The sequence below is a fragment of the Brugia malayi genome (genome assembly GCF_000002995.4).
Source record: "Brugia malayi strain FR3 genome assembly, contig: Bm_v4_ChrX_scaffold_001, whole genome shotgun sequence".
In the NCBI taxonomy this organism is placed as follows: domain Eukaryota; kingdom Metazoa; phylum Nematoda; class Chromadorea; order Rhabditida; family Onchocercidae; genus Brugia; species Brugia malayi.
The window spans coordinates 6,737,960-6,763,541 of record NW_025062479.1 but is presented as its reverse complement, the minus strand read 5'-3'; the positions used below and the strand labels follow the sequence as shown (position 1 = coordinate 6,763,541).

The window sequence follows — 25,582 nt, the reverse complement described above, 5'->3', positions numbered from 1 at the left end:
ATCCAATGAATTAAATAAGAGCACTGATAATTTTTGTACAGAAACATTTCAAGAAAATCCCCATGAACTGGCATAAAACACGAATTTTCTAAACTGAAATGGCTCATTAGTAGAAACAGAGTCTTCAGGACTACTCGAACAAAGCGAACAAAGGATGAGTTCAAATTCTGCAATTCTAAAAGTATCTAGAAAGAACCACATCCCACAACCTTGAATTTCAATATGTATCGCGCAAACCTACTCTAATTTTTGTTTTTGAGGTATGTGCTGTCAAAATTCTTCTGACTATGTAAGAACCAAATTCTTATTTGTGTAAAAAAAGCTTCGAACTTTAAGCAGAAAAGCTTGAGACGATTATCACTGACAACAATATAATCAAATTCATTCTTCCAAAAGTCTAGGACAAAAATCATTTCCTCTTTCTCCTCGATTTTCCAATTTTGCTATTCTGGTACCAAATTGCATAGCACGTTTCGGAGTGAGACATAACGACTGTGGTGTTCCCAGTAGCTAAAAAAAAATTCACAAATGAAAATGCACTAAAAATCTTACTGCAACAACACACACAACTTACCTTTAATGCCTCTCGCACCAACCACTTTTCTCCAATCCCTCGAGGTTGCGTAAAGTCGCTTCTGTATTCTAGAGGTAAGGAGGTAACCCATTCAACAAATAAATCATCAAGAAATGGAGACCTAAAGACAGAAAAAGAACTGAAACAAAAGCTGTTCAAGTAAAGCCTTTTGAACAAACCATTTATACAAAGGAAATTATACAGGAGAAAGTAAAACAAACCAGCCAAAAAATCACTTAATCAAATTTAACTTAACGGTATTCTAGTAGCTAAACATCAAAAGTTCAAATTGAACACGTGAGTAAATTAAAGGAACAAACTTTAGATCTTTGCCTAGACTTGAAACCACTCTATCATCACGCCCAAGATTTCTTTCACCAATGTTTCTTAGTTCTTCATGCAATTCCTCCACTACAGCATTTCTTCCTCTCTTTAAATAGGTAGTTCTATGCCGCATGTAACCACCAAACAATTCATCTGCACCACTACCAACAACTACAGTTACAGCTTCTGATCTAAAACAGAAAGACGCCAACTAAATTTGAAAATTCACTTAAACATCTCAATACAATTTCACTGACCGGAATTCATCAATTTATGGAGAGTAAAATCTGCTTCAGTCAAGACATATGGATGTTTAAAACCCCAAGTGATATAAATTTTCATAAAATTACTAACTTTTCAGGTACGAAGGGTTTTTTCTCATCTTCAAACAGGAGTCCTTCTCCACGAGCGGCGAACCATTGCACGCATCCAATCGAATCATCTAACACAGAGCAAGCTGGAGCAACTGCACTTGATATGTACTTTTTTCGGCAATGCGCCAATTCATTGAGATCAACATCAACCAGAAGCAGACGAAAGGAGAGTTCAGGATAACAAGACTTTAAATATTTGAATGCTTTTTTACTTTGTTGTCGGTCTGGAGCTTCATCATAATTCTTGAAACAGATTTTTATTTGCTTCGAAAAAAATAAAAATTAGTTCTAAGAACAAACAAAGAAAAAATACAGACCTTCCTCTTAGCAAAAGCGACATTCACTAAATCCAATAGTACATTTTGCGGCATACATTGAGCCATTAAATGAGCAACTAACAAACTGTCTACACCACCACTGAATGATAATGATATACATTTTGTAAAAATATCCAAGCTAGAAACTGTACGGCATACAGCTTCTTTCAGTTGTTTCAACATAATCTTCGCCATATCTTCGCGAATTATCTATAGAAAAAACAAATAAGTTTGTTTCATGAAAGATATAGTTTTTATGACCTAATTTCTGTACGACATACAATTCCTTTCAGTTGTTTCAACATGTATAAAAAAGAACATAAGTTATTTAACCTAATTCTCCGCTTTAATAATTTGTATTCTTTTCTTTGCTTTTCTACATGTTTATTTCCGCGAAAAAAAAAAAAAAAAAGAAAAACATCAACCAGACAATCAGTAGGACTAATAACTTCAATAACCTAGCGCTTCTCATAAAAAGTGAAAATTTCACCTCAGAATTTTTCTATCGTTTGTAATTTATATACATCATAACACTATACAGGAAACAAAATTATATAGGCAAGAAAACATAATTTAACGGACATTTTTTAAACAGAGTTCATTAGAAGGTATAAATCTTTCCGAAACTACTTTTCTTTGCACTCGATACAGCTTATTAAATTGTTCTAACCACGGTCCGCTAACTTCGAAAGCATGAAATATAGTGGTATTTTCTTCACTGCAAAAATCAAGAACAGTCACCGTGCCCGATGGCACATAGTACCAGCTGCACTGAAATATATTTAACAAACTTTATCAGACATTTGCTTATCGACTCTGCAAACAGCTAATCTTATATTGATTAACTACATTTAATTACCAGCCGATCGCAAGCGAAAGTGGAAAAATAAAGTTTTTTATCCACTCGTCTCCACAGCAAACTTTTTCGGCCAAATACGTCACGTCCAAGCAATACTTTCTTGAAATCCTTCTAAAATAGGAAACAAATGAAATTATTTTTAAATAATTTGCAGGCTCATATAAGTGCACCTTCAATGGTTGCTATTCTGATCAATGACTGCGACAGTTGTAGCTGCCAAAAAAAGAAATCAATGTATATTATAATGTGAAAAGAGAGAGAAAATCGCGTCCAAAAAGTACTATTCGACCATTCTTGATGTTCTGAACATGAAAAACAAGAGCTAAATTAGTTAAAATAGACTTGGAACTGCCGACATCATCTGAGGAACAGTCTCTAAGTTATTGTAAGAGCTCAAATGAAAACACACTCAAGGCACTAGATATTGATGAGCTCACTGCAGTCTAGAGCCAGAAATTGAGTTCAAAATTGAGAAACGTTTGTCTTTAACAATTAATATAAGTTGTCATATGCAATCAGCATTAGTGAAAAGTTTCCTTTTCTTCTGAATGGTAAAAAAGCAAGAGAAGCAGAACAGGGAATAGAATTAAACCACTGAAAAAAACAATTTTCTTTCCCTAATTCCGTATAGTATTATTCTTGAAATATATATACAGCATAAATCTTTACCCTGTAATAAATAACTGCCCAACCTCCAATCATGTCGTCCAATACATCAATAATTTCGCTAATTACTGTGCATGCATTTAATTTTCTCACCAGTGTTTTGGAACCATCATAAGAAACAGTATTAGACAGAAAGTATGCCTGAAACTTTATATGGATAAAAACTGTTATTCAGCATTAAGGAATTCATTAAAATATACAACATCCAACATGAAGGAATAACAAAATGCCACGAAATGATCCTGCTAGGTCTAACAGTTTATCCAAAATTTAAAAGAACCAACTTCCCACCTTCCGCCTTTTGTAAGACTCCTGTGACCGATAAGCCATCAGCTAGCAAATGGTAATACGACTCTTCCTTCTCTTTTCAGCAAACAAAAAGAAAAAAAAAATGAAAAACAGGTGCAACAACATACCTCTGAACGAAAATACGGTTTTCCAATAATTAGCAAATAACCGTTTCTACATTTAATTGTACTTCCTTGCTGCAAAAGGAAATTAATTAATGTTCAAGTGATCAAAAAAAGTACATCAGAAATATGGTAACAAACTTACAGGGAACTCAACATCATTATTCTGTAAATCGATAATCGTGATGCCATATGATGCTGTAACCATCTATTAGCTCTTCTGCTACTTTTGAAATTACTTCCTGAAAAAGGGATATACAATTCTTTATCTACCTTTTCAGCTATTCACAATACTAGTGCACATCACATACATCACTACTTGCTTTTGTTAACTATTACAAAAAGTTCGCATTATTTTTTATGGTGTGAGACTTTCCCTGCAGTCATGCAACTCTCAAGATCAGTAATAAAGGAGCTGATTTCGTCTAATACATTCTATTCTATGTTTGCACCACTCACTATTTTCCTTGTTTTTAGTAGAACATAACCTCACAACAGCTGATGACCATCCTTGATATAAGGTAATTTATTTAGGTCTCAAGTACTTAACTCCTCGACGGAACACCCAACCTTCCTCTCCCGCCTTCACCTCACACCACATCCCAACACCCAAAAAAACTTGACGCAGTCAATAACCTAATATAACTTGGTCTGTGTGAAAATCAGTAAATCAATGTTAATTTCCCTTGGGGTAGGGCCATTTGAGGTCTCACATATGTTATGTCATATATAAATTCTAACTGCAATGAAAAGCGTGTGACAGAATGGTTAGTTGGTGTATGAGATATATTTCTATCGAGTGTATGACAGTGGGAGATAAAAATTTCCTATACTTTAATTCGAGAGTTTCCACCTGTTTTCAGGTTTCAGTGCTTGGATATAAGATGTACTTCTAATGAGATGGTCTTAAAATACATTACAATGTTACATACGTTACTGCAAAAAATATATAAACACGTTAAATTTCTTTCCAGGCTTTTCATATACACTAACTCTTGAAATGCCTGAGTTGTGCATCTAATAAAACCTACTTGATTATTAAAGAAAGGACCGACTTGTATTTTGCCTGATCTCGTACAGTATCATCCGGCTAACCATTCAATCGCTTTCTGATGAACTACCGAGCACTCGAAGCTTTTTTTTTGAACTTGCTTGAATTCCTGAACTATGTATGTCTGCAGTAAAAGTTGTATTATCTGGTAAAGAACGACTTAGTATCCATGGTAACACCAATGCAATACACTTGGCAGCCAAAGCGCGTTATATTCCTCTGCTCTAAATGAGGATTTGTATTTCTGCCATGAAATTCCCCTGTTTTTTTTTTTCTTTGGAAAGGTTGTAATGCACAAAAGTCATCTGATTGTTATGAAAATATCACTGTCTGTTACATTTATCCTCAACTTCATAAGATGACATGAATTCTTTATATCCCTTTTCTACTTTTTATGTGTGTTCAAATTATCTAACAAGATGTTTTAAAAAAGTAGTGGATAATTTTGTATCTAACAATACAATCGTACCGACGATTATCACATCTTCACGGTTTTAAATCCGCGCATGCATTGATGGTTATAAAAAAAAAAGAATGGATCAGAAAATATAACTGTTAAATTCTGCTAGCAACAAATATGTTAAAAAAAAAGAAAGAAAAATGATTGAAGAATCGTTTTTCTGCTGTCTCTTTATAGATATGCACATTCTTAAATTGTAATGTTAGTTTAGATTCGATATCACATCTATTTACTGAAATTTCGGATATGCTCTTTTTGCTTTTACTAGTTTCAGGAATATCAATGTCTGATGATGGAGACGAAAATACTACTAATGATGAAGATCGTACCGTCAGTTTTTTAAATATCGGCGTTAAAAATAAACCCACTTCACCGAGAAGTGATTTGGATGCACTTCAGGGTAGGACAGAATTTAACGGTGACATGTTGCTCAAAGGAAAAGTTATTGCGAAAAGTAAAAAAAGGGAACTCCAGGGTCTCGATCGCAGGAATTTCATTCTTCATCAGCGCTTCGTTCGCAGGGATTTTAATGCATGCAAGGCTTTAGTAAAGGTTATCATTTTTTAGTGATCAGTGTAGAGATTCATTCAGGTTGAACTATTCTTATCATTTTCATCGTTTTTCGAAATAAATTGAAATGAGTTTTCAATTACATTATTTGTTCTAAAACTGCAGCTAAGAATTAAACATAGGAGATGGCAGACGAATACAGCGAAATGTGCGAGTATCCGTTTTGCATCAGAGGTAAAATAGCTCGAATGGAGGGTAATTTTCGTGAAGCTTTAATATGGTTAGTTATTCCGATTCCCATTACTTGTATCGTTATTTAAAACATTAGGAACTCTTTGCTCAAAAACTTTTTCATCTTATTATAACTTTTCAAAACTCCCAACTTCGATTTGAATTTAAAGGTTTGAGAAGGCGCAGTTGGTGAATCCCTTAAGTGCTGTTTACATGCGTGAAATTGGTCGTCTATATTTCTTACTTGGAAGCCATATTAAAGCATCAGAAGTTTTTCTGGACTCAATCAAGCTAAATAGAAAGGATTGGGTAAGTTCCAGGTGTGCCATTTTAAGAACTAGAAAAATGTTTTTTTTTTTTTTTTTTTCGAGTCAGCATTTCTAAGGAGTTACTTCAGTCCTTCAGTTCGCACCGAATGATGAAAATAACATTCTAGAAATCATACTATTTGCGAGCAATGGCACTTTATCACATCAAACAAGATTCTGAATCTACATTCAAAGTGCGTGAAATCTATTTCCAGGCTTTTTGTTGCTTAAAATTTGGAAAAAATTTTTATGCTCAAAAATTGCTCATTCTACTTCATTTTGGTTTTACCCTTATTTTAAATAAACCTCTGTGAGCAATTTTTCAGGCACAAGAATGTTTACTAATGGCCCCAACAACTGCGCGGCATGTTGAAATTTTGACATTTTTAGCAAGATTATGTGAGCAACGTAATGATATCAAAGTTGCAATTGAAGCGCAAAAGAAAGCATTGGAAGTAGGTTATGGAACTAGTAAAGATGTAATGCACAGATAATAAAAGCTGAATCGGAATATCAGTATGAATTTGAAGCACAGAACTTTTTTCCAAGAATTTCTAGAATTTTCAAAAATTGAAACTATATGAATTTCGGAAGGAAATGGAGACAGATTTCTCTACAAATTTCTGTGAAATGAAGTAAATGCACAAGGTGGTTAATATATCAATAAAAATTCCTCGTCATGTGTGAACCACTCGAGGTGCTGAACATGTATGCGAATATGTAACATCATTTTTTAATGATTGACGATTGTAGTTGGAACCAGCGAATCTTGATCTTCTTACAAACATGGGGCTGCTTTATGCGAGATGCCAGAATGATGACCAAGCATTTGATGTCTTTGGTAAAGCTCTTAGCTATGATCCAACACATCCACAAAGTATTCTAGCTGCTGGTTCTATCATACAAACGAATGGTGAGCATGAGGTCGCTCTAACGAAGTACAAGTTAGCAACAGCTTCTATAACTATTTAATATGTAATTAAGAAACATGCAGGATTTCAAAAACAGTTAGACACTAATCTCAATAACAAATAAACAAACACACAAGCGTATTTTTTGTCCCTTGATTTGATATTTATTTCTGTACAGAATAGCTGCAAACAACTGCGAATACAACGGACCGTTGTGGAATAATATCGGCATGTGTTTTTTTGGTAAAGGGAAGTGTGTTGCAGCAATAAGCTGTCTGAGGAAGGTAACTTTTTTAAATGTTTAAAATACAGAAAGCATTGCTAGTGGAAAATTATTGATTGTACTATAATTACGTTCATTTACTTTTTCCTGAAGGCTAATTATTTATGCCCGCTTGAATGGAAAATTTGCTACAATCTTGGCATTGTTTATAATGCTGTACAGCAGTACGCATCCGCTTATCATTTTTTATCATCGGCCGTCAATTTAAATACCCGTTCGACAATGCCTTACATGGCGCTAGCAGGTTCTACTTCATTTCAATCAAACAGTCGATGATGAGGAAAAGGGCTTTAAATTTTTAAATCGTTTTTCCAAAAGACAGATGCATAGGTCATTAACCAATTCTGGGAAAAAATCAAAATTTCAGAAAATACATAACACAGAAAGAAGTATTTCCAGTAGTACTAACGAACCTTGATGATAGCACGAATGCGAACAAAGCTTACGATAGAGCACTTCAACTTGACAAGAACAACAGCGCTCAAATACGCTTAAATTACGCCATATTTAAAGCGAAGCAAAAAGAATTGAAGAAATCAGTCGAACTGCTGCAAGCATTCTATAAAGCAATCACTAACAAGCGAATGTTATCACAAGTAATTTAGGAATTTATTAAAATATCTAAGTTGTAATAGGATTTTTGGAGTTCAGTAGGAATTAGTGCGCAAAAGTACTGTGAATGAAGGTGAAATGACAGTTGTCTATCAATTCATTCATACGAATTCTCATTTTCAGGAAATGATGTTTGCCGCAGATAATCTGAAACGATATTTGGGTCAAACAGATAAGTGCGATGAATTTACAAGCTGCTACACATAAATACAGTATCCCGTGAATATTTGATCAGAACGCTGCTGTAATAAGTCTTTTATACAATAAAGAGCTAATTACGGAAAACAAGCCCGAAGTTCTACTTCATTACAACAGCATAGATGGTAAAAAGTAGTTGTACAGGTTATTAGGTACTGCAAACGTGTGTCAAATAGCAGTTTGTAAATTAGACATAATCGTATTGTGAGGAAGTGTTTATTGGAATTACACTTTGTTCCGATAGCAGTATAATGCCACGAAAACGAAATCATGCATATCTTGTGATATCGATTGGAAATTAAAAGCAAATACTTTACCACCTTAAAAAAGCAGTGGAATTTAGGCACACTCTTCTCATTTGATGGAAAATTTATGAGTAATCACATTGTCCTCATGAATCCTCATAATCATACATGGTCTCTATCTGATGAACTTCCGAAAAGAGACGTAGTCCCCGTCAAACCAATGTCCACTACCACTCCGGGGAAAGATCTGTCAGCCGTCCATTACTTCTTTAGTGCAACGCAAAACACATAAATTTCATAGAGGCCTGATTAGTCTGAACAACTCAGAAGTATCATAGTCGTCCACCGAGATTTGAGTGCAAAATATGATAGGCCGCATTAGTCATGATTGCACTGTGACAGCTTGAAGAATACTTTTGTCTGCTGGGTAATTCTCTTTCCATTTTATTCGGTGATGTAATATCCATTGATACCGTGAGTTCATACAAGGCTTACTTGACCCTAAAATACTATCGTTATGTAATGAAATGTAGGCTTAATACTTGGTTTCATACGATTATCAATTTTACCGTGGGAGTTTTATTTTCTAGTTCGTGCTGTTCTAGAATTAAGCTTAATGCTGCTCAGCCTTGTTGATGCATTATCAGGCTTTCAAATTAAGGATAAATGTCACGAGAAAGCCGCATTTACGTTGGAAACCTACCAACAACTGTTAGAGCAAAGGATGTGGAAGATATCTTCAGCAAATATGGCAGAGTCCTTTACGTCGATTTGAAAGATCGGCGGCAGCCGTATTTTGCATTTGTGGAGTTCGAAGATGCGAGGTCTGCAGTCATTTTTAATATTCTTTTGGTTTTTGTGTAGGTCTAATTTGTCACTTTGAGTTAGACGACACGGGTATTATGTCTCTTTGAAGCTGTACAGACCCATTCTTACGTTGTTACTTTCAGGGATGCAGAAGATGCTGTTCGCGGTCGTGATGGTTATGATTATGAAGGATATCGGTTGCGAGTAGAATTTCCTCGAGGTTTAGGACCTAGGGGACCCGGTGGACGACCATATGACTCTGGAAGGAACTTGTCCGTCTCGCGAAGCGCTGGTGGAGGTGGCAGTTCCAGTGGAAGTCGTCGAGCAAACTATCGTGTTATAGTTTCGGGTTTGCCAGCTTCGGGTCTGTTTTATATGTAAAATGTCCTGATTTTTCCACAAAAGGTTTGACCAAAAAAACAGCTTCGGCGAACTCGATAAGTACATTCCGATGAACATCTCTTAGCAGTGTTAGCTCTGTTAGTAGTATTCAGCATGCTTTAATGTTTTCAGCTATAATTTCTTGAAAATTTATCGAACTTTGTAACTGAGTAGTATATAGCGTGGGCTTTTCTATCATTGTCTTTCGTTTCTCGAAATATTTTGACTACACTTACCACTTTTAGTTGTGATACTGAATTATAAACATATCTTTTATATTGGTTAAGTTTTTAGGGTCGTGGCAGGATTTAAAAGATCATATGCGTGAAGCAGGCGATGTTTGCTATACGGATGTATTACGTGATGGTACTGGTATTGTGGAATATGGCCGTTATGAAGATATGAAATATGCTTTACGTAAACTTGATGACACGAAGTTCAAATCGCATGAGGTATGTGTGTATTCATTTTCAGCCTACATTTTCAGTTTTTTCTGCTGCATGATTGTATTCTGATAGTCTCATTACGTGAAATGGCAAGAAAATTTTTAGGGTGAGACCTCTTACATTCGAGTGAAGGAGGATAATGGGGAATCGCGTGCTCATTCTCGTTCCAGATCACCGGTTGGTCGTGCTTCTCGAGGTTCACCGCAATATAGTCCATCTTACAGTAATAGTGGAAGTCATTCCCATTCACCTTGACTTGTTCACGTTCCTTTATTCATTACTTGTTGTGCTAACGTTACCTGATCCAGTACTCTGCTGTTAATTATCCGACCTCATTCATTGTATGGACGGGCATTTAAAATCAGCAAAGTATGTATGTTACTGACTGTAAACGTATTATTGGAATTTTTCCATTTTTCTAGCCTCTCCATTTTCATCTTTAAGCGTGAGCAAGACCTCACGAAACATGTTTTATTATTTTGTATCACCTAAATTATATTACATCATATGCTGTGGTTTTGTTGTTATTGAAAGATTCAAGACTGTTTTGACACTTCTTGATGTAGCGGTACTTGCTTGATCGTTTTCATTCCTCTACATTTGTTAGAAGTTTTAATTTCGGTTTCAACTTACCGTATATTTAAGTAATGTTTGTTCTTTGTCATCGGAATTGTGCGACTTGTTAATTAGGTACGTTCTATAAAATGCGTTTTTGTTACAGTGTGAAGGTATGTTGCATCAAGAATAGTTCTTAAGCATATCGGATTTATGTGGAACCGGCTTTCAGAATTGTATGTTTATAGATTGTTGGTGAGGAAAGGATTTAGCCTTATGGACATTCACTGCACAGTGCGAGCCAGTTTGCGATTTCTGTGTGTGAGAAATTGGCTTTCTTGGCTGCTTTCGTTTGGAGGACAGCTTCCTCATGGGGATTTTGTTCGTGCTTCTGATTTCATAAGACGCCTAAAGAAGTACTTGTTTGCGTCAAGACGATTTTAAAAATGGAGGTCAGTGTGGACTGCAGAGCCCATCTCTCGTTTTGCTCCAAAATGCATCAAGCCCGATAATACTCAGGTAGGCCGTGATTTTCTTTCATTTTTTGCTTAAGAAAAAAAAAATTCTCATTTAGTTGAACTGCAAGTCATTGCGTTAAGTTTTTGAACGAATTTTCTGCGTAGTTTTATGCTGTCCGTTGAGTTGTAGAGCATTTTTTCTGCTGAATTGGCATTTTGATACATTACCACGTATTGCGATGGCGGATAAAAGTGAATTGGGAATAAAATGTTTTTGCTTACAAAACAACTGGGGATTTATTAAATGCGTCGGAAAAGCTAGATAAGATGACATGATCGTTACCACTAAACTACCGCTTAGTTAATAGAAATTTGATAGGAAATTATTTTCTTCTGAGCTTATCATCTGTGCTGAATATGCGTTCATGAATTAGAATTATAAGCACTTACAGAAATACAAAAGCGGTAATGTATTTTTCGTTTGATTATCTTCTACATTTGGGTATTTGACGCTTATTTTTTTTTTGTTTTGCTAATCTTTGATAGTAATAGAATTTTAGAGATTGGACGTTGAGATTTTCTAAATTGATTAATTGCATAAACGACCAATCGCGTGTCAGTAACTGAGGACTTCTGTTAGCTGAATTTCTCAAAAAAAGGTGTGAATTCTCCAATTAACTGAGGATAAGTAAATGTCAAAATGATAATGATAGAACATGTGCATTTTACAATTCACTGAAATTGAGCTGTGGAAGAGCAAAATCGATTTTGTGCTTATTTCCTCAAAACGTTCAAATGAACTACGAAATCCAGTTCGGTAACTCATCTTCGGTTATACATGCTATGATTCACACCTAGATCTGTTACCGTCGTGACATCATTATGTATTATGTAAGTGAAAAATTGAATTTGCAATCGATTTTGGGGTACACCAATTCGTATATGGAAATCAGATGATGCAAGATATCCTGATGTGTTCAATAGCAAAAATTAGAGATTTTGATAAAGTGAATTATTTATACAGGCCATCGATTCATCGATTCTTTAACAAGACCAAATTCTGATAATCCGAAAGGAAAATCGATTATGCGTTGTTTTTTGCATGACGTGTTTAACATTGCTTTGCAACCACTCCGTATTTTTCTATATTCCACTAACTCCCGAGACCTGATTTCTCATTTCATTTAATGCTGTTTATTTGTTGAAACGTATAGGCTTTTTTTTTATTGGTTTTATGTGGCTTTTAACTGATTAACTATCCATCATGGGGTTTTCCACGCTGCATGACTGCACATGCAATTCACTTGATGTTATATTTTGTGTCGAGAATTTCAGCTTATTGATTCTTATTGCTATATATTATTGCTTTCTTTTTTCAGATAGTTCTTTATTTTAAATAGAGTTAGATAACTTGTTTTTCGGATTTTTACTTGTACTTGCTTGTTCTTTGGATTTCCGGTTTTTGCTTGCTCTTTACTCTCTCAGTTTTAGTCTAATATTTCTGTCGTAGTTTCGTCAACATGTCCCAAGTGTATTTTACAGTTGCAGGGAAGTCTTGCATAATTGAAACAAAAAGTAATTTTGAAATATAAGATTTTTCCTCGAGATATATGCAGGTTCGTTAAACGGATTCAGCAATCCACCAATATGATGCTAAGTTCCGTATTTTGTCTAAAAAATTAGGGCTTTCAATCCATATTGTCAACTTTAGGTTTTCTGATGATACTGTCAGGATGTGTGATGCAAAAAAAAGGTATACATTGGTTAAGATGCCAATATACCTAACGTTGGCAGTGTTCTGTAACGGTATTTTCCCCATTGCTAATTTTTTAGAATGGATTTTAAATCAAGGTTGTCATTTTTTGTTCATATTTTTTAGATTAAATACGTTTCATGTCCAATCTAATCTAAATTATGCGCAAAAAACTTTTGTATGTCTAAACCATTTTAATGTTTTGAAACAAATAGGTTGATCTACTACAGATTATTTAAACACGACATGTCAGTTAACTCTATCATGCAAAATCAAGAAATGAAATTGCATGGTGTTTTACTTCGTATGGACCTTTTAACTCTTTAAACAGATCATGCCTTCTTAGTGCATCATCTTGTGACATCGGTAACATACATGCACATAGACTTACATGTATGTGTGACCCACTATCTTTCACCGTTATTTTTTCGCATTTTGATGGTTTGAAACAACTAGATTAGTGAATGTGATTTCCACCCTATAGAGTAGTTAAATATGTTTCTCAACGATGCTGTTTCACAAACTGCAAATAAACGCGCTCATCTTGAAAGCATTATGGTATCCTGTAATATGAAAAAAGCTTTTAGTTCAATAAAAGTCAGAACAAGGACGGAGTGTTTGTAATAACAACACGCTTAGGAATGTAGCGACGTTGACGCATTCGGAGAGTGTTGCAGATAATGGTGTTTTGGTACGGTAAGAACGTTATTTCGAGCTGAATGATCTATCTCATATCACATTCAAAACGCATTCCTCACTTCAGCTGCATCTCCGTGGAAAATCAAATTAGAGAGTTGTAATGGGAATTTGCAACGTTTGAGTAACAACTGGAAATATCAAAATGGGAAGTCATATTCCTCTCAACATGTTATCATGACCGTAGAGTAAGTATATTTGATACTAGGAGTTAAGAACATATTGATGAATAATATGGAGAGAGCTAGTAGAAGATAGAGTATTCAGACAGCTCCAGACTCTGTTGGTATTGAATTGTACTATAGATGTGATTCTACACTGCGCTTCACAAAATTTTATTGGGAGGTCCTCTGCAATTCTGCCTTTTTCTCCTTTCTACTCCACGATGAGATCATTTCCTCCTCTCTTTTCCTTCATCTTTTTACCATGTATGAACTGCTGTGGCTCATTCATTTCATTTCCAGATGAAAAAGTGATTTTACGACTTTAGCCTGATTACCAACTTGATAAGTTCCTTTTTTTGACGTAAACGAGACAACAATCCAGTGTTTCTCCTTTACATGTTTTTCACTCTCCCCCTTTGGAAAATGGTATTGAAGAATAGATTTGCTGCAAAATTGCTTCCTCTTCCTCGGAATTATTCTGAGAAAGAGTCTTCGTAAACATTTTTATTTTACTAATAGGCCTATCAGTTGCACACTCAAGCTGGATCTTGTGTCACTGGTACCAGACGGCAAGTAATCACTTCCAGAGATCAGCAACTATCTCGCTTTTTTTTTTTTTTTTTTTAATTTAGTAGCTATCTATACGATTAAAGAATATGAAATTTTCTCCGACATTTAACAAACAATTAATTTACTTCACGAACTTTGGTAACCTTCCAATTTAATAGAATAAGGACCCAGTGAAGGCCTTTTAGTTTTATTCATTAGATGAATTTGTTACAGTTTTGAAACCACTACATTTGTTCTTGTCATATAGTATATATGGAGTAATGAGTGCTATATACATAACAGTCATCAATCAACTTTCCAGTCGCTCGCCTTATTATACATTTAACTTCCAAGTTGGGATTTTCAGTTCATTTAAATTCCTTTTGCAAAACAGTGAGAAATGAAAGTTCTTTCTTTCTGATGATCAAAGAAGCAAAGAATGGGTGAAAGTTTGAAAGTTGGCCCAATCTGGCAATTATCTGCAACTCGTCTATATGTTATAGATGAGTCACACCTATCACAAACTTAAGCAAGCATGCACAAATCAGTTAGTAGGTGGATTCACTTCACACTTCAAGTCTTTCCCTACAATATGTACTGGGAAATGATTTTCATATATATGGTCTTTTTTAGCCCTTCATATCGTAGGAAGTTTATGCCTCTTGCAACGCATCGTATTTGGTCCGAATAATAGTAAACGCTTAACGGCGTAGGTAGAAAGTTCTTTCTTTCTGATGAAAGAAGCAAAGAATGAATAGAAGTTTCGAAAGATTCCCGAGAAGACAACTGTTGTTTTTTTTTCTTTGTTGAAATAGATAAGGTTAAAATGGGATGAGAAAGATTGAGTATGTAAAGTAGAGAATGTGAAAAAAACTATGAGAATTGAGCAAGTTTGTCTCGTATCATGAGAAACTTTTGAAATGATAACAACCACCCAAACGTTTGAAGGATTTCAATTTTCCAGAAGTATAACATGTAAAGATAATTGGGAATTGCTTTTTCAGGAAGTCATGCGGTATAACAACTTTCTCAAATGCTTTTACTGACACAAAGTCTCCCGCTAATGAAAGCCAGATTTTTAGATCACTTGAGTATTGAAATATCAAATGGTAGCTTTATGAAAAATAACTGTTACAATGATGGAGGATTAGAAAAAGCCACATCAATTTATTGAGAATCAAAAATTGCCTACTTTTTTCTTTATGTCAAAAATGAAATCACTCAGCTTTAAATGCGAGTTATAAAACTGGTTTCATTTTTTTTCTGTTCATTCAAAAAATGAACAGAAAAAACAGGATGAAGAAAAGCTTTGTACTTGAGAGATTGAACTACCAGCTTGCAAGATCTAAATTTTTTGCATCTGCCGGTAATTTCTTAATGAATCAACGAGACACTTTTCCCACAATAAATCATTGCATAACATAAATACGTTACGTGGACGTTCTTGTGTTCATTTTTCATTTAAAAGTGAATCATTGCAGATTTTAAATGTTCTGTGGGGATGAAAGTTCTATAGCTCTATTCTCATTTAACTCACTTTTTAAACCCTCAACTTTCAAGTGATGCTTATAGGCATTCACAGTCCTATCTGTATTCATAATTTGCTACTTTTATCATTTATGCACAGATAGTTCATGTGAACTTTGTTGTTAAATCGTATTTACAATCACTTATACAAATAGCAATAACAGTGGTAGCTACTGCCCACCCAACGACTGATTGATGATTGGAGAGAGGTCACTTCTAGCTTTAGTCTTTTTCTAAATCCCGCTGTTCACTGTCTCTTTAACAAGAAATGTTTATGCCATCAAATTTTATTTTCTTCATTTGAAAGCAGCATTTCTTATCCTTTTGGCATTCTCTATGTTACTTCTACACATGAATTCAATACACAATGCTACTGCATATTCTTTCAAAAATGGATTTTTTTTAAGGTTTTTTAGTGTCCAAAGATGATATCGATTAAGTTGCATTTTCCAATAATAACAGCTGCAAACCAGGAGCATGTTTCTAGAAGGAGATGGCTAATCAAGTTCTTTATTTTGAGCGCATTTGACACTGTGCAAATATTATTAGTAGTACCAATATTTAAATCAAATTCCTTTATATATGGATATTTATAAAAATCTTAATAACCTATCGATTGAAATGACTAGGCATTGACACTAGGGGAGTAGAGAAGTAGATATGATAAGCGGAAAAGCATTTTAATAATTTAAATGCAGCAGTGTGTCAATATTTGGACATATTCTGATGGAAAATGTTCGATGGAAATCTAATAATCATTCAAATGCATTTCACATTACGGATAGTGTGCGATAGACCTGATATAAAAATGAAAATTAATTGGCTTAACCAATCATTTAAATGTTTGTTTTGCATTTATTTCAAAGACCATATTGTAAATTTTTGCTAGCTAAATGTACGTCAAATTTTTGAGTGCTCAAATGCTTCACATTTCTTTCCAAAAATAAAAAAAATGATTGAATACTGTAAAATGTTATCCATTTATTAATTGTACAATAAAAATCAAGAGTATAAGCGTAGTTCATATTTTTGCTTCTCTAATCAGAGCCACTGCTTCTCTATTTTAATTTTATTTGACTCTTCTGTAGAAACGATATAACCTTTGAAAAGAAAAACACTAAGAGTCAATACATTATCAGCTACAATGAGAAATGATGAGAGTGTTTACAGATATGCGGGTAGTTCAAGATTGCAGGAAGTATATGCGTTTACTGAACGTTGCATATGAATTTAAACACTGGATTTTGATTGGAAATGATGAATACCCCAGATTATCAGACATAAAACATTGCTCACGCTTTACTTGATAATGACTCTGACATAAATATTAAAACGTAAGATTGACTATTGTGCATATTTCTCCTTTGGCTCTGTGATGATAGCTTGCGCTGTTGAATCTCTAAGCAACCTGCAAACGAACACAATCTGTAAACGCTATCAGATCTTACACTCTCATTTCACTTTTATTTCCTTAGTTTTTCGAACCTAACTATATTTTCAGCATAAAAAGAGCTGTAATGAAGTACTGCAGACTGTTAGTACATGATGAGAGTTAAATTTAGCAGAATGACTCGCTGATACCGTGAACCTCTTCACATGGGTCCATCTCTGACTTTTAGCATCACCGCAGGGAAAAGCATGAATATTTGTTGAATGTAATCGAATTGTATTGCAAAGCTACAGAAAGGGTTCATATACTGCAGTTGAAAACCGGCCCAAATTTGGTTGCCTATATGATGATTCATCGGTCTCCTTACTCTTGAAGTGCTGCAAGTTGCTGCTGATATTGATCGTTACTGGGTTTTTCATTACAAGCCTCCGTTCACGATATGTTTTGAAATATTCCTATGATTAAACCGGGTTTTCTTTCGGCTTTCTAGATAGCTTTCTGTACCTTACAGATAAATGATCAGCTATATTCGAATTAAGCACATTAGTACTAGGAATTCGTCTCCTTCAAAAAGAAACCATCACACAGAAGTAGGAGGGTTGCTCTTGTTTTTAGGCAAAACCGATTGGTTAAATTCCCTATTTTTTAAACAAAAATGATGGTCTTCTGTGTACTATCTCATACCAACATTCTTTTCAGTAGATTGGCAAGAAATTTCCATTATCCATGTCAGCATTACCTAATTTAGTATGAGATTCAGTATTTTCACTTAAACTTTTAAAAATAAGTCTGGTATTGCCACCAAAACAGATATTTAAAACCAGCTTTTTTCTCTCATCTAGCCGAATGCGTAATAACACGACGACAAAGCAGTGCTCATAACAAATAAGATTCGCTCACAGAGACAGCATTTCGACGAAGGAAGGGAGAACTCTCTAAATTAAGTAAAACCATTATGATTTGATATCATAAGAATGTATAAGTATACAGAGGGCGACTAATAAAGGGGGTAAGAAATATCTACATCTGAAGTTTGATGTGTTCTTTCATTTTGCATATCAGTTCATCCTACAGCACTTATAGGACGCTAGTTGACTTCTTCAACGTTTTTCTGCCATGCATTTCCTGCTTTTTGAAACTTGAACGCTTCAACCTCATGTAAAATAGAGATGCTTTCGTTTTATAACATGAATACTGTTTTGGAACGAAGTGGTATCGAAACATCTTAGCAATACTCTCAGTGGATGGTTGTTAGTACGCCATCACATAAGTAAGTAGACATTTAAGCTAAAGAAATGTCGAAAAACCTACTAAGGTGACTGTACTGTGAGCACCGCATTGCATGATTAGGTGCATGTCATCTGGATTCGTGTAATCGCATTCATGGCAGCATACGACGATATCTCGCCACGCCATAAAGAGCAAGTCACGCTCACAAATACATTTCACACTTCGTAGTATGCAACGAAAAACATCGTACGGCATCTCACAAAGTGGGTTGAATTTCAAATCAGAAATTGGAGGAAGTAAGAGGGTGGGATTGTGGTAAGGTTTCAGAAGTAAGTATTGTTAGAACTAGAAATATTAAAAGGAATCATTTAGTTACAATAATAATTGAGGTTAAGAAGAAAGTAAATATAACGGTTGAAGGAATGTAAAGACCAATAGGTAATGTGAGTGGGTTGATAGCGACAGATGAGACCTGCCCAGAGAAGAGATGATGTTACTTGGGACCAGAATGTCAGGATTTTGTGGTTGCTTATACGAACTTGGAAGGCGTCTTTTCAACTTATTTTTCCGTTTTCTGATTCCGGAACAGTAGTTGATATTCCAGAGTGTCTGCTGTACGAACTCTCGGTGTCAATGTTGACGAGAGAGCAAATCGTTGATCTTGCGGGAAGATTTTCGACAGTCAGTTCATGATTTCATTTTGTATTTCACATCAGTAACTGGCTTGTAGATGTAATATAGGTATCAATTATGAAGGTAAAAATGGGTCGATCCATAGTAATACGATTGTGTTAATTCGTCACTTTTATTTAGGTTGATGAAAGTGGCTGCGGTACAATACCAGTGGCAGATGTTCAAGAAGCACTTAAAATTGCAGGCATTGATCTTCCAGGTTTCCAGGTAAATTTGTAATTTTAATGAAATTAGCATCCAATGAGTGAAATGCGTCATTTTGCATAAAATTCTTTTAGTTTCGTGAGCTAATGAAGCGTTATGGGAACGCGAAGAACTTAGCATTCGATGACTTTCAAAATTTGTTTACTGAATTACGGAGCGAAAGAGATCAGGAAGTGAATGAATGGAAACAGCGCATTGGTTCAGTGACTGGTGCTTATACAGTAAAGGGATTATCAGAACAAAGTAACGAGGAAATCGTACATACCATTCGAGTCGAGGTCTGTACTTCTAAAACAAGCCCACAAAATTGTTTTGGTTTCTCTCGGAATTAAAATATCTTGGAAACATAAACTTTTTTGAAGGAGGAAGTAGCTTTTTCAAACTGGATCAACAGTAATTTGTGCGATGATGCAGATTTGAAAAATTTGGTGCCTGTAAAAACTGATGGTGGAGATCTTTATCATAAAGTGCAAGACGGCCTTATTATGTGGTAATGTTTCTTTGTTTGCTATACCAAATTTTTCTGTTCGGTTTGCATCTTAAAGAAGTAGAAGAGAGAAGTCGAATATTGCAGCATATCAGCTGGTGTTAGCAACTAAATTAGATTGTGGTCATTGCTTTGAATGCTGTTTATAGTAAACTCATCAATTTGGCAGTACCTGATACCATTGATGAAAGAGCCATTAACAAAAAGCATTTGAACACATATACAAAACTGGAGAATTTGACACTAGCACTTATGTCAGCACAAGCCATTGGTTGTAATATCGTTAATATCGATGGCGATGATCTGAGTAAAGGCAAGCCACATCTGGTACTTGGCCTTCTGTGGCAGATCATTCGGGTAAGTTTTGTAATTTTCGAACTGTGTTATGATTCAATATTTTTCTCTGAAAGAAGTGAAATCAAGCTTTCTATCATTATCTCGTTTTTGAGTCGTGTTTAACATAGCACAATGGAATTCTTGTTGTAGTTATATCTTAAACATTTAAAGTTAAGTAGCTGAACTGCACATCTGTTGGTTTTTGCTATAGAAATATTTATAAATAACACTAAGTAGATGCTTGACTGAAGACTGTTAAGTGATTCTTTCAAGTATTATAGATCGGTTTATTCAATCAAATTGACTTAAGACATGTACCTGGACTATTTCGACTGTTGCAAGAGGGTGAGACATTGGATGATTTACGCAAGCTTTCACCGGAACAAATCCTGATACGTTGGGTTAATTATCATTTAGCAAAGGTATTCTTTTGCAGTTCACTTAGATACCATAAGTTTCTACTTCTGCCACCAAAAATGAGACGACATTTGGTTTATTCTTTAAAAATTTTTTCGAGCCACAGTAGCGTTTGAAGCACGAAAAGTGCAGGAGTTGGTAATTTCTTTATATGAATTTCTTAATTGGTTGTACTCAACATTTTATATTTAGTGTTGCTGTTTGTTAACCACGGCGATTTTGATGGAATAAAGGCAAATTCAATGTGATTTTATTTTATATTCATTTATTTGATCTAAAATATTTAAAGGTTGGCTTGAATCGGACGTTAACGAATTTTACCGCAGATGTTATCGACTCGGAAATTTATACTTATTTACTTAGTGAAATTGCTCCAAAAGCGGCTAATGTCTCCCTTTATCCGCTTTCTGTTAAGGTATGTTAAGTTTCTCATTTCTTAATTTTAATCGGTGGCAGCATTTAAAAGCGCTGTCGGTTAAAATCAATATTGACTTGTTTTGCGTAGTAGAGTTTTATGCTACAATACACGGTTTTCTTGTCTGTTTTCGAAGATTGTATGGTTTTACCAAAGCCAGTGCTATTGTTTTTTTTTTTAATCTTGTTATCTTTATTTACTGTTTTCTTCAATTATCTTCCAACGTACCTAAGAATTTGGTATTTCTTTGGTTGTATTAACCTGTTTACCATTAGTTGCTCATTCACTTCACTGTATGGAAGGATTTTCGATTAGCTTAATTGTGCAGTACATCTCTGTTCATTGTTGCTAAAATGTCTACATTATTTTTTTCACATTTGAATATTGCTACTGCACTGCGCAAGTGGGAGGCAGGCATCACATGTCTTTGCCTGTTATGATGTTTTAAAACTTAATAGTCTCACTGCAAGTGGTTTAAGGTAAAAAGCGAGCTAAATGTAAATGTTTTAACATAAAATATAATTTATAAAGAGACATATTAAAATTTTTTGGATTAGATTAGGAATTTCACAGTTTAGGTGTAATTCACCATGGGAAAGTTTTTAGTATTTACTTATGTTGTCAAATAGAATATGCACTTGAACAATCTTTACAATCAAATATGTCTTACTTCACATCCATCAAGTCTTTTGTATATATGCAATTATGAAAATAAGGTCGGTTGAAAATTTAAGTGTTACCAGTTATTATATAATAATAATTATTATTATTATCAATTTATCATTATTGTTGTTATTATTAATGACAATAATAAACAATGATAAATGATGATAATAAGAATAATAATGATAAATAATAATTAATGATAAAAATTAATAACAATAATAATAATAAAGAAAGGGTATTTAGTGAAGAAGAAAGGGCATTTAATCATCCTTACAGGGAAACATACAAAGAGCAGCGGCTATGTTAAATGAAGCTGAGAAGATAGACTGTCGTGAATTTGTTGCACCGAACGATGTTGCTCAAGGGAACTATAAATTAAATCTAGCATTTGTTGCCAATCTTTTCAATAAATATCCAAACCTTCCGGAACCAGGAACAGATGAGTTTGGTGAGTTTTATGGTCATCGCATCAAGAGCGATGAATGAAGAACAAGGGTAGTTCTAACCTATTAAATCATAAGTTATGATTTTAGTAGGGAAGGAAGGAAGGTTTTTTTTCATTTTATTAAGAGCTTCGTCATGGTCATGCCTCACTAAAGAATTCGGACTTGCTTTTTAGTTCCATTTTTGTTTTGTTGTCTTCTTTTAATGCAGTGAGGTTTAAGTTTTTCCAGAAATTGATGCTGTTGATGAAACACGTGAGGAAAAGACGTATAGAAATTGGATGAACAGTATGGGTGTTGACCCACACGTCAATTGGCTCTATAGCGATCTTTGCAGCGGTGTTATTATTTTTCAAGTTAGTTTCATCATATTTAATGTGGTTATGAGAGACAACTTTAGTGGATAATTTATAAGAAAGTTGCCATCTAGCTAACAAACAAACAAAAAAATAACTGGTTTGTGGGCTTGACACTATACGCCATTATTGAACTGTTGGGGTTTTTTCAGCTTTATGATATAATTCGCCCCGGAATAGTGAATTGGAAACGTGTGGTTAAGAAGTTTTCCAAATTAAAAGGTATGATGGACCAAATCCAGAACTGCAACTATGCAATTGAGCTTGGTAAACAGCTGCGATTTTCTTTGGTTGGAATACAGGGCAAAGACATTTATGATGGCAATCAAACGCTTACACTTGGTTTGCTTATTCATAATTTCGGAGAAACTATACGTGAGATCAATTATTCGGAATAGACGTTTATTAATGGTTATTACTAAGATGAATACGCTGATTAAATATGATTATAAGATAGGAAGCATTATTTTGGGAGATTTTGAAGAGCTTTAGAAATAAAAGCATCAGTGTTAAAATGAGGGAGATTTTGACATTGTCAAATGTTGCACAGTGTACTTTCTTTTCAGCTTTGGTTTGGCAGCTTATGCGTGCTTATACTTTGACTGTGTTAGCGCAGTGTACACAGAGTGGTGATTCTTTGGCAACTGATAAAGAAATTATTGCATGGGTGAATAAAAAAGTACGTTCCGTGAACAGTACTTTCCCCGTCAATGTAGCAATATTGTAACACCTTGTAAAAGTTTGCAGATTTTATGTGTTCGATTTTTTTATCTTCATTCGAAACTTTATGACCATGAAAGATCATTTTTGAAAATCTGCGAATGTGTGCTGATGATCGCTTTTCTCGTTTGCAGTTAGCCTCTTCTGAGCGAAAAAGAGCTATAAAGAGCTTTCAAGATCCAACAATTTCTGACGCTTGTGTTGTTCTCGACCTTATTGAATCAATCAAGCCAGGCACAATCAGTTACTCACTCGTAAAAACTGGTACTGCCGAGGTTATTTTTATCTTTAGCTATTGATTTATATACTTTAACTCTCTATTTCAGCTTTGTTTCACGATGAAATGACTATATGAAATATGGTACTTTCAATTAAGTTTACCGGTTCTTATTTGCATACTTATCATGTTCGTTTGTGTTGCTAAAAAATAAAAATTCCAAATCAGTTATCTTCTTACAGGATAATTTAGAAAATGCAAAATACGCAATCACGTCAGGACGCAAAATTGGTGCAAAAATCTATGCTTTACCAGAAGACATAGTTGAGGTTCATTACCTTTTCATTTGCATAAAAATCGTTATCTGGAGTTTCATTTGAACTTTTGACATATAAGTTTTTTAGGTTAAACCGAGAATGGTGATGACCGTCTTTGCGTGTTTGATGGCACGTGATTATACGCCGAATGTGAAGGAAATGTCATCAGTAGAGCCACTCAAAAACCATGAATAATTATTGAAGTTCTAAAATGATGATTCTTCTGCTCATTGATCTTGTTTTAAACATGCTCGCTTTATACTCGTGCTCCTTTTATGTAATCAGTTAAAAGATGCAATGAACAATAAAAATAAGAATCGTGAATTACATTAATGAAGATTACGAAGTTATTGTAAAACATAATTTTTATAAAAGTTGTTGTATTGCTTAAAAGGAGATACTGCATTTCAGTTGATAAATTACCACATTGATTCTGTGATTTTTTCTTGTTGTGTTCATTTAATGATCATTGCATACATACATATCTTTGGCGACCATTCCTCTATTCACCGCTGTGAATAGTGTTCATTTTGTTGTCTGGTCATCAGTAGTTTCATTACATTGGCATAGGATTATTTATTCTATGTTTTCAAATGTACTTCGTAATTTATATTTCTGATTGTACCACAGTGTCGAATTCCGGTTGCACACTTTAGGAGTCAAGACCTTCACTGGGATAAAAAAGAAGTAAGCTCTCATGTTCGGCCTTCTGTGATTAGCTGCAATTTTATATTTTATTTGTATTTATGCCTTAATTTATCTCTTGTTATTTCGATGTAATAACATACTTGCGAAGTTACTATCATATGTAAAAACAATTCGAAAAGTAAGCTGGGGAAACGCTTCATATACCATTTTCAGAAGGCACATTTGGCTACAGCACTGTTACAACAATGAATTCTCTGACTTAATAGATCACGTATATAGGAGCAGTCGTTATCCTTCAAGTGAAGGTGACTGACACCTAAAGTGGTTCAACCTACGTCTTCCAATGGCCCTCCACGTCGACCATTGTTGAAAACGTCCCGAACAGAGCTTTCCCGTCGAGAGACCACTTTCATTTCAACAAGTTTTGAGGATTTTGAGTCATATGAGTTATTTACATCCTAAAATTGGCAAGCGCATAGATAATTTGCGTGCTATTTCGAGTGTGGCGGCATCAGATGTCCTTTATATTGTTGAGGTTTTGTACACGTATCTGATTGCACAGTAGTTTTTAAAACGCAGTTACAAGTTGACTGAAGCGAACATTTAAAAAAAAGGTAGCTTGTCAATTAATGAAGATTAGAGATGAGTGCTGTGATTTTGTTGATTGTGGCATAATTCACTTGAATGAACTGAATCTTTAAATCACTTTACAGTTTATTATGCAGTATGGAGTAATGAATTTACGAAAGAACCAGAACTCGGTTTCGAGCAATTGTGAGACAAGCTTTGTAAAGCAATGGCTATTAGGTAACTTCTGCTAGAATAGACAGTGATTGGCATAAAGTAACCGGTGAATAGGACAACGGACAAGATGGTAAATAAATGATGAAACCAAATTCGGAGGATGAAAAAAGATATGGAATTAGTATATAGGCATGGAGATTTTTGAACGGAGAGCACTCCTTTTGTGAACCAAGGATGCGATGTCTGACTCGGGCACTGTCCATTGTGTCTCAAGCTTCCATGTTTTTCCATACTGAAAATTTCTTCCAACACTTGTGGAGCTGTTGTACTAATGCTACTCTTCTCCAGTATCAGAAAACATTGTTTCAAAATAATTTATTTGGAAGCATTAAAAAAAAGCTTTGTTATAATTTGTCTCTATTTGAAGTTATCCAGTTTTATGAACGGAAATTGTTCAAGCATTTGCCGACCCCATTCCTTCACATATGAATGCATTTTACTATTTGAGATTGTTTATCCCAAACTGATAAAAACTTATTTACAGAAATTTCTTTCGTTCGTCATATACAAGAATTTATGGAACATGGAAATCAGATACTTAAACTGAAACTAATACCTACAACTAACTGA

At 34.6% G+C, this 25,582-nt stretch overlaps 5 protein-coding genes across 7 annotated transcripts; 4 read left to right on the top strand and 1 right to left on the bottom strand.

The window, feature by feature from the left end:
* Window positions 1-381: 381 nt before the first annotated feature.
* Window positions 382-3,732, bottom strand: Bm5113 (Uncharacterized protein; the record flags this gene model as incomplete). Of its 2 annotated transcripts, XM_043073903.1 has the most annotated exons (10): window positions 382-510; window positions 575-695; window positions 895-1,089; window positions 1,253-1,515; window positions 1,590-1,799; window positions 2,172-2,360; window positions 2,449-2,559; window positions 3,118-3,255; window positions 3,531-3,599; window positions 3,670-3,732. In XM_043073903.1, 10 exons carry the CDS (start codon window positions 3,730-3,732, stop codon window positions 382-384), a joined length of 1,488 nt encoding a protein of 495 aa, XP_042929837.1. The 2 variants fall into 2 exon arrangements, with proteins under 2 accessions (XP_042929837.1, XP_042929838.1); XM_043073904.1 differs by lacking the exon at window positions 575-695 and having other exon boundaries at window positions 444-510.
* A 1,585-nt stretch (window positions 3,733-5,317) lies between these two features.
* On the top strand, window positions 5,318-8,097 carry Bma-bbs-4 (Uncharacterized protein; the record flags this gene model as incomplete). Its single annotated transcript, XM_001899082.1, has 10 exons — window positions 5,318-5,587; window positions 5,728-5,825; window positions 5,947-6,085; window positions 6,213-6,278; window positions 6,411-6,539; window positions 6,838-7,028; window positions 7,174-7,279; window positions 7,372-7,522; window positions 7,678-7,874; window positions 8,014-8,097. 10 exons carry the CDS (start codon window positions 5,318-5,320, stop codon window positions 8,095-8,097), a joined length of 1,431 nt encoding a protein of 476 aa, XP_001899117.1.
* A 902-nt stretch (window positions 8,098-8,999) lies between these two features.
* Window positions 9,000-10,222, top strand: Bma-rsp-3.1 (Uncharacterized protein; the record flags this gene model as incomplete). Of its 2 annotated transcripts, XM_001899083.1 has the most annotated exons (4): window positions 9,000-9,157; window positions 9,284-9,504; window positions 9,816-9,973; window positions 10,073-10,222. In XM_001899083.1, 4 exons carry the CDS (start codon window positions 9,000-9,002, stop codon window positions 10,220-10,222), a joined length of 687 nt encoding a protein of 228 aa, XP_001899118.1. The 2 variants fall into 2 exon arrangements, with proteins under 2 accessions (XP_001899118.1, XP_042929836.1); XM_043073902.1 differs by lacking the exons at window positions 9,000-9,157; window positions 9,284-9,504 and having other exon boundaries at window positions 9,842-9,973.
* An 8,532-nt stretch (window positions 10,223-18,754) lies between these two features.
* Bm7222 (Uncharacterized protein) lies at window positions 18,755-23,755 on the top strand (the record flags this gene model as incomplete). Its single annotated transcript, XM_001899084.2, has 14 exons — window positions 18,755-18,970; window positions 19,103-19,189; window positions 19,261-19,464; window positions 19,549-19,676; window positions 19,823-20,030; window positions 20,291-20,431; window positions 20,716-20,841; window positions 21,784-21,955; window positions 22,182-22,306; window positions 22,459-22,648; window positions 22,873-22,985; window positions 23,161-23,301; window positions 23,486-23,572; window positions 23,648-23,755. 14 exons carry the CDS (start codon window positions 18,755-18,757, stop codon window positions 23,753-23,755), a joined length of 2,046 nt encoding a protein of 681 aa, XP_001899119.1.
* Window positions 23,756-24,650: 895 nt separating this feature from the next.
* Bm13075 (Uncharacterized protein) lies at window positions 24,651-25,582 on the top strand (the record flags this gene model as incomplete). Its single annotated transcript, XM_043073901.1, has 3 exons — window positions 24,651-24,743; window positions 24,922-25,015; window positions 25,497-25,582. The coding sequence occupies 3 exons, from the start codon at window positions 24,651-24,653 to the stop codon at window positions 25,580-25,582; spliced, it is 273 nt and encodes a 90-aa protein (XP_042929835.1).